At 46.3% G+C, this 8765-nt stretch overlaps 1 protein-coding gene across 2 annotated transcripts in view; it reads right to left on the minus strand.

Moving 5' to 3' along the window:
* Positions 1-3065, minus strand: part of BOD1L1 (biorientation of chromosomes in cell division 1 like 1) — a 39000-nt gene extending 35935 nt beyond the window's left edge. For both annotated transcript variants that reach the window (XM_050896648.1, XM_050896649.1), the window contains exons 1-3: positions 2657-3065; positions 2026-2150; positions 493-683 (exon numbers count right to left, since the gene is read on the minus strand). In XM_050896648.1, coding sequence (XP_050752605.1) covers positions 493-683; positions 2026-2150; positions 2657-2863 — 523 coding nt within the window. In that variant the 5' untranslated portion in view covers positions 2864-3065. The remainder of the gene's footprint in view (positions 1-492; positions 684-2025; positions 2151-2656) is intronic.
* Positions 3066-8765: the final 5700 nt, after the last annotated feature.

Genomic DNA, 8765 nt, shown 5'->3' on the forward strand with positions numbered 1-8765 from the left:
CTGTGTTTATAAACAACCTAAAGATTGGCCGACTTACAGCACAACTTAAGCTCCTGAGAGGACCTTAGCCATTCAAATTTTACTGCACACAGCAACTACATTAAGATAGGTAACTGTCTCATAGGTAATTTTTCCCCGATCTACCAATGCATAAAAAAATTGAATCATTCTTCCTTTACAGCTGTGTCTTACCTGATCCTATAATACCTATAGGGCCAAACCCTGAGACCAACTTTTTTCCCCTACAGTAAAATGATCCCTTGTAATCTCAAGCAGAAGTGACAGAGTGACATGGTGGTACATGGTGACATCTCTCTTGCCTTCTACCTTTATACATACAGTAAGAGACAAGTATTATGGTACGCTGCCTGGACCTCAGCTTGTTAATACCGATGCTAACAATTTTGTGCTAGCAGCAAACCTAGTCAACGTTTCTGCTCTCTTGAAAAACAAATTTTTGTTAATAGACTGCTCAGAGAAATGGTAGAATACCTTGTACTGTAACAGAAGCATCTGTTTTCTCCTCACTTGGAGCTGTACTGGGGCCTGCCTCCTCTTTGTGATTCAATGTGGCTAAAAATTCATGGACAGCTTTTTCCACCTGAGGTCTGAATGTGTGGTTGATCTTTGGGTCCACAACCTGAGAAATAATTCTGTCAATTCCAGATTCCAACATTCCAGACCTGGAACAAAGTTACATGAATACTTAATAAGAAAAATGACTTTTCAAGAACATCTTAATGAAATATGCTCATTTAGATGCGATGTAAACACTCTTAAGAACCTCCAATGAAGCATTAACATTTTCTGAGCACCACTGCAGCTATGTATTTAGCCAGCTGCCTGTATTTCAACAGCTCTATCTATGCCTTATGAACTAGGAAAAAAAAATGCTAGAGAAACAAAGCTATCCAACCACATGGAATTAACACAGCAAACAGCCTGTTGTCATGTCATTACTGGTTATGCCTACAAACGTTATCTAACTGTAAAAGCGACATCTGTGGAAAAAATTAAGGAGAAACCTAATGTTATCAATTCCCATGGCATAAAACAAATGAATTATAGAAGGCATGAGGGAAAAATGACTACTAGACCAGCCATCACCACCCTGAGTTACTTTCTGCCCAATACAGTGTGACACCTCAGAGTTCTGCAGCTTTATAGAACACCCTTAATCTTCAGTAAAATCAAATAAATGGCAACAGAGAGCTTTATATCTATGGGTTCTCTCTAAACCCCTGTAATCTTCTGTGGAACATATATTGCCTCTTGTGCTCATTGCTTCTTTAAAAAGAACTAAAAAAACCCCCAAACAACCACTGCTCCCCTCCCCCCAAACCAAACAGCTCCTCAGTACAAGTTATCAATGGTACCACTACAGCATAACTGAATAAGTTTGTTCCCAAATCCCTTGTTTGACCCAATTTAGTGACCAAACTCATGCTACTCTGAAGAAATTTCCTAACGTTTCTTACGACTCTCAGTTTTGAGAAGAACAACTAGAGGAACCCTCATGAAATAATGCAACATCAGATAAGTGTTTGACGTAATTTTGACGTAACAGCAGTTCTGAAAAACCTCTTCTCTGTCTAGCTAGATTTACATCCAGTTTTTTGTTTTGTGAATTTAGCTTTGTACTCCGCAGAGCTTAGTTTGTCAAATCCTTTTAATTCTCCTTAGCCCAAAACCTGATGATAAGAGCAATTTCATTAATGATCTCCTTTAAAAGAAACAGTAAAGATAGACTTTAGCTACGGTGTTACATCCCAAGTCAGAAACAAGTTTTCCACCCCTGCATCAGCTTGGATCAGACAAAATAATATTTGCAGTCTAATTCTGACTAATGCTGATGGCGAGTTGCTATCTGAAATAATACCATGTTTTAAACGCTAAAAAAAAAAAAAAGCTTCTTCAGAAGTTTCTTTGAAGAAAGTAGACACTTTACAACTGACCTAGAGCCTCCGTCACCTATCGCGGTACATGAGCATGTTCAAACAGAGAAACCCCAGAGCCATCACTTACTTGAGAACCTGCTGCCTAATGTTATTTCTCAGCTGGTTCTTGTTGAGATGAGGACTCCAGGTATGAGTTGCCAAATGATTGGAAACAAAGTTGTCAACGCGCTGTCTCAAATTCTGGTAGGCAGGCTAGAAAGCAACAACAGAGAGGTTGGACAGGAGGGTTTTGATAAGCAGTTACCCTCCCGGAGGCCGGGCTGGAAGAGCTGGGAGCCCCGACGGACCCCGCCAACCCACTGAAGGCGCAGCCGCTCCCTCTCCCTTGCGGCGACCGCAGCGTGTTCAACGCGCCCGTATCGCTAGAAACACTCCACAAAACCAGGCGTGTTTGTACCGCCGGCCGGCCCACGCTCCCCTCCGAAAACAGGGGCTCCAGCTTTGCCCCCGGGGACGCCGAGAAGAGCCCCGGGGCCGCGGGCCGAGACGGAGCCCCGCGCGGGCCCAGGCGGCCGCTCCCCACCCCCGACCGCGGGGCGCACTCCCCCCGCAATCCGCCGCCATCCCCGGGCCGGGCCCCCCGCTCTCGGACAGGCCCAGCCCGCCCCCGACGTGCCGGAGCCCGGGGACAGCCACCGGCGGGGCGCCGGGACCCCCCCACCTCCGAGGCGCCGGCCGCCGGGCCCGCCCGCCCCCACCTTGGTGTCCACGTCGGCCAGGCAGTCGCGGCGGAACTGGTCGAAGAGCCCCTGGCTCTTGAGGTGGCTGACGATCATGGAGACCAGCTCGGGCTCGGCCGCGCCGGCCCCCGCGGCGGCCCCGGCCCCCGGCAGCGGCGGCGGCTGCTGAGGGGGCGGCGGCGGGGGCGGCGGCGGCGGGGGCTGCGGCTGGGGGTTGCTGGCCATGGGGGCGGCGGGGCGGCGCGGCCTGCGCGGGGCGCGGCTGCCGGCTCTCCCGGCCGGACCCCGGGACAGGGCTTGTTACCGAGCAGCGGCCGCGGCAGCGCTGACCCCGGAAGCGAAAGGGAACGGAGGGAGGAAGCGGCGGGCGACGAGAAAGGAAGCAGGGACGCCACCGCCCAGAGCGGCGCCATCGGCGCGAGGCGAGCACTGGCGGAGCCGCGCGCAGGAGCCGCGGGCCCTTTAAGGAGACGGAGGGGGGCGGAGCCGCTCGCGGCCCGCTCCAGTGGGGCCCCGATCCGGCGGCGGGGGGGGGGGTGGGGGGAAGGGCGGCGGCCGCGGCGGCCCTCAGCCCCCGCCCGCCTCGCCGGCAGCCCCCCGCGCCGCGGAGGCCGCGGCTGGGCGCTGCGGGCAGCGCAGGGGCGGCCGCTGCCCCGGCCGCCCGCCGCCCGGCGCCGCGCCGCCGCCGCACTGCCCGGCGGTGCCCCCGCAGCTCCGCCCCGCGCCCCGCCCCTTCCTGCGCTGGCCGCCATCATAGTGGGGGCAGCGCCGCGCGCTTCCTCCCTGAGGCGCGGGGCGGGGCCTGCGGCCGGGGGGGGCGGGGCCGGGCCGGGCCGGGTGTCGGGCCGGGGCCGCGGCCCGTCAGCCGCTGCGTCCGGCGGCGGCGGGGCGGGGTAGGCGGGTCGCGGCGGTGGCGGGGGTCGCGGCGGTGGCGGCGGGCCGTGTGGGCGCAGGGCTGCGGGGGGGGCGGGTGGTCTCCCTTCAGGGCGCCCGGGAGCTGTTGCTGGCTGCTAACGGACGCTTCCGCCCCGGTCCTCCTTCCTCTGCTTCAGGGGACGCTGCTGCCGTCACCCCAAGGGTAACTGAAGGCTTAGGTCTTTGCGGGGGATCCTGCATCTTACGTTTCCTCAGCATCTCTGGGGCCGTGAGAGGCCTGGGTGAGGAAACTGCGTGATGACATTTAAAAAGCTTGTGTTTAAGCATGTTTCCTTTAGATTTCGGTGCATTGCCATGTGCTTTTCTAACACAAATGCTTTCAGGCCGTCTCTCGTTTGCTACTTACTTTCTTACGCCTTCTTTCCTTTATCTCAGTGTTATGGTCGCAACTGTTTAATATGCTGTCCTGAAGTCTTGTCAGTGGCTCTTAACTGCTCTTGTCACACCTCTGAGTATCTTCTGTTTCCACAGTCTTTGAAGTTGAATTCAGTGCAGACTGTGGGCTGGTAATTCCCAGGCTGACCTGTTACGACTAAAACAGGACCCCAGAGGCAGTAAACAAAATCTGGAAATAGAGAAGTTAATTTCATTGTACTTGGGACAGTAACTGAGGGACAGTGCTGTCTTACTGGGTGTGGTTTGGCTCTCCAGTCTCTTCTTGCCTAGGTGGCTGAGCCCCTGTCCTAACTAGGATGGGTAAGGATGAAAGGAAGTATTAAAATGTACTTAAAAATAGAAAGAGTGGCTGGCTTACAGCAAAAGAAAAGGGACTTGGCAGTACTAGTGTTCTGGTTACACAATTTTTGTGGCGTAATGAGTGAGATCTTGTCCAGCTACAAATGTTAGGAATCGCTGTCTGCAGGAATTGTTAAAAATCAGTTTGATTGTAAAGGCAAGAGTGTCAGGATTGTTATTGCAGACTTAAAAGCAGATTAGAAGTGTAAAGCTTGCCCCTAGTTTTCCTACTGTAAACTAAGTATCCCTAGACTATTTAGAACTCCACAGAAGGAAACAAATCTGACAAGTTGTGGTTTAACCCCAGCCAGCAACTAAGCACCACGCAGCCGCTTACCCCTCCTCCCTCCCAGTGGGGTGGGGAGGAGGAAAAAAAAGTAAAACTCGTGGGCTGAGATAAGAACAGCTTAATAACTAAACTAAACTAAAATACACTACTAACTACTACTACTACTAATATAATAATAATAATTGTAATGAAAAGGAGTATAACACAAAAAAAAATAACACCCAAGAAAAGACAAGTGATGCACAATGCAATTGCTCACCACCCGCTGACCGGTGCCCAAGCAGTGATCTGCTCCTCCCAGCCAAATCCCCCCAGTTTATATACTGGGCATGATGTTCTATGGTATGGAATATCCCTTTGGCTAGTTTGGGTCAGCTGTCCTGACTGTGTTCCCTCCCAGCTTCTTGCACACCTGCTTGCTGGCAGAGCATGGGAAACTGAAAAGTCCTTGGCTTAAGATAGGTGCTACTTAGCAACAGCTAAAACATCAGTGTGTTATCAACATTATTCTCACACTAAATCCAAAACACAGCACTGTACCAGCTACTAAGAAGAAAATTAACTCTATCCCAGCCAAAACCAGGACACAACTATTTAAAAGTATTGTGAGATTTTTATCTCTGGATACTGGAGTAATTTAAAAAATCTGGCCTCTATTTGTGTAGTTTCATATTTTCTACACAGACATCTAGAAGGATTAAAGCACCAAAGTTTAAGAGGGGTGGGGAATCTGCAGCTCGGAGCCTGGTACAGCCCCTACTGGTATATCCAAACGTGTGATCTACTGACTGTTACATCTCTTCTCAAAGAAAAGTTTCTTCACTGCTGACTAAAGATCATGTAGCAGTAAGCAAGAAAGGGCAGAAGTGAAGGGTGTCATTTTAGTAAATGCATCTACTAATTTTAGAAATAGTGTGACTTATTGTGATAGTGAACGAAAATTTCAGACTTTACTGGGAAGTTAACATTTTCAGAATTTTGTGTTAGGAAAAGGCACTGCAACTTCTAGGGTTTTTTTTTTTGGTTTTGGTTCCCCCCCCCAATCAAGGGTGGTGCAGAAAATGAGAAAAAAAATTCTTTAACAGCACGACCAAGATACCTGCCTCACGGCATGGTATACCATTGTCCTGGTTTCAGCGGGAATAGAGTTAATTCTCTTCTTAGTAGCTGGTACAGTGCTGTGTTTTGGATTTAGTGTGAGAATGATGTTGATAACACGCTGATGTTTTAGTTGTTGCTAAGTAGTGCTTATCTAAAGTCAAGGATTTTCCAGTTTCCCATGCTCTGCCAGCAAGCAGGTGTGGAAGAAGCTGGGAGGGAACACAGTCAGGACAGCTGACCCGAACTAGCCAAAGGGATATTCCATACCATAGAACGTCATGCTCAGTATATAGACAGGGGGGAGTTGGCCGGGAGGGGTGGATCGCTGCTGGGACATCGGTCAGCGGGTGGTGAGCAGTTGCATTGTGCATCACTGTTTTTTTTTCTCCCCCCCCTTTTTTGTTATATTCCTTTTCATTACAACTATTATTATATTTTATTATTATCATTGTTAGTATTATATTTTACTTTAGTTATTAAACCGTTCTTATCTCTACCCACGAGTTTTACCTTCTGTCCTGATTCTCCTCCCCATCCCACTGGGAGCCGGGGGGGGGGAGTGAGGGAGCGGCTGCGTGGTGCTTAGCTGCTGGCTGGGTTAAACCACGACAACCATTCACACACAAGGTGTCACGGACAACCTGGAATATCTGTGGCCTTTGTCTCAGACTGTGTCAATGAATGCACTGTGAAGGATACATACTAGGGAGCAGGAATCCATTAATGAGATTTGGGAATTTAAGGGCTATCGGAGATCACTTATGCCCAGTTGTCTGAAACTATTGCAACAAGCAGTCCATACTCTAATTGATTCAACAGCTGAATGTAAAAGATGATTGTTCCGTGTTCTGAATTATGTACCATCACATGTTTCATGCAACTTAGTGAGTGTTGCGGGCTCATCGGATATCTTATTTATCAACTAAAATATCTTTATCCTAAATGCTGGCTGAAAATGGCTTTTTTGTTGTCTGGGTCCAACTGTATATTGTCCTACAGGAAAATGCTGTAAAGGAAACTGGAAGCCTCCTGAAAATAAACAAAACATGAATTTGAATTAAACTGAAATCAGCCCTTTGTTGTCTGTTTGTTTTAAGGATGCTTTGCAGTCTTATATTAGCTGAGATATGGTTACATGAAGTCTTGTATGGTAATAAAAAGATACATTATTTGTTGGTTGCACTATAGTATAGCTATACAAAGAATTATGAATGTATGACTAAATGTTAAGCCATCTTGCTGTTTTCAGTGAGCTCACAAATGAACTTACATTATTTAAGTGTAGTTGTTTCAATTGAACTAATCAGTACTTGTAGTTGTTTATTTTGTACTCAGTATTTATCTTTGTATTTTATTGTCGTTATTACTGTCATTTGATGTAGTCACTTAGTGATCCCTGATATCCAGTGCTAGTAAAATGTTTTTATTTGTGAGATAACAGATTGAAAAAGACTTGTCAGATAATTAACAGAAACAGTTTGGAGTGAATACAAAGGATTTGTTTTTTTCAGTATTTTGTTGTTCTGAGTTGAGTAACCTCCTTGTTTACGTTCATGGTCCCAGTCAATTTTCCTAACCTATATTTCTGTTATCACTTGAATTTGCACATGCTTCATATCTTCGCTTATCCTTGGAACAATTCTTTTTCCGGACAGTCCTAAGGGTACCTCTCCTTAACTTTTGCTTTTTGTATATTCACCTCATTCCTCAATTTTCACTTATGTAAACAGCTGAGTTACGTTTAGTGTCTGTTTGGCTTATGTCTCGCACTGCAGATTTTCTGTACGTTGAATTATACTTTTTCTCAAGTAATTTGGAATATTTCTGGTGTTAACATCTGTGATCCCTAATCACAGTATGAGAATCTTCATTTTATACTCTGGGTTCTGACTGTAGTGCGTTTTACTTTATCTGGAACTTTTAGTGAAATGTTTTTGTTTTAAAAAAATCACGTTACTGTTATTTGTTAATTTTTTCATATCCTGCAACCTGCAGCCCCTGCTATGGGTATTTACAAACTGGTAATGACTACAGTTGCTTTTGCATTCTCTTTTAGTCTCATTTTAAAATATTTTTTACATATTTAATATGAAAAATGTCAGCAAGTTTCTTAATATCTTCTTAGTTAATAAAGTAGATGACAGATATTTCTTAGTTCCAGCTGCAGTTCTTAAAGTTCAGGCAACATTTAAATTGCTGAAGAAATACTAAGATACGAGACAAACAAAAAGGGGGTGCGTACCGTATTGTGGGAACAGAAAGTTTATATGGCTGCAAGAGGAGACTGGACAAGTACATGAAAATACGACAAGTCACGAAATTCAGGGAATGTGATTCTGGCCCAGAATGTACCTCCACTGTGTGCTGCTGGGGACTGGGAGAGTATTTAATTCTCTTTCTAGCTCTAGGCTTGCTTTTAGTCTCCCTGAATCAGATACAGGACTGTAAGGCTGAACAGACCCATTTCAGCCATTGCTGTTAGGCAGCAAGCCACGCAGCTTGTGATTTCAGATTAACATTTTTTTTGTCTCAGGTTATGGTTGAGAAATTGGGGACATAAATGGAATAATTATGCCACCTCTAAAGCACAAAATCTGCTCCTAAATAGTAATAAAATAATATGTTGAATTTGGAAATACTGTTACTGGTACTAGTGTAAGTCAAAATAAAGCACCTGCAATAGCTCCTTCTTTTTCAGACAATATTGCAGAAATCTTACTCTGTGAATGCCTACCACAAGCATCAAATTCACAGTGGCCAACATCCCCAACTGATTTCATGGGTGTTAATAAAATTAAACTCTATTGAAGCCAGCTCATAACATAGCTGATAAAAGTGGTAACAGAACTTGGCAGGCTAGCTGATGTTTTTTTGGTTTTTTTTTTGGTAAAACACTTTCTTTGTGCAATTTTTTTCCTCTATCTCAAAAACTTTGTTTATGCAGTGTATGCTGATAATGAATCTAAATTTATGAAGTATGTGAAAGCCAGGTGACAGCTGGATTAAGAAGGTAAGAAGAAGGTAAGAATGCTTCACTTTGGATGGGAGCAAAGTACCAATCTGAGC

The sequence above is a fragment of the Gymnogyps californianus genome, chromosome 4, assembly GCF_018139145.2.
Source record: "Gymnogyps californianus isolate 813 chromosome 4, ASM1813914v2, whole genome shotgun sequence".
Classification (NCBI taxonomy): domain Eukaryota; kingdom Metazoa; phylum Chordata; class Aves; order Accipitriformes; family Cathartidae; genus Gymnogyps; species Gymnogyps californianus.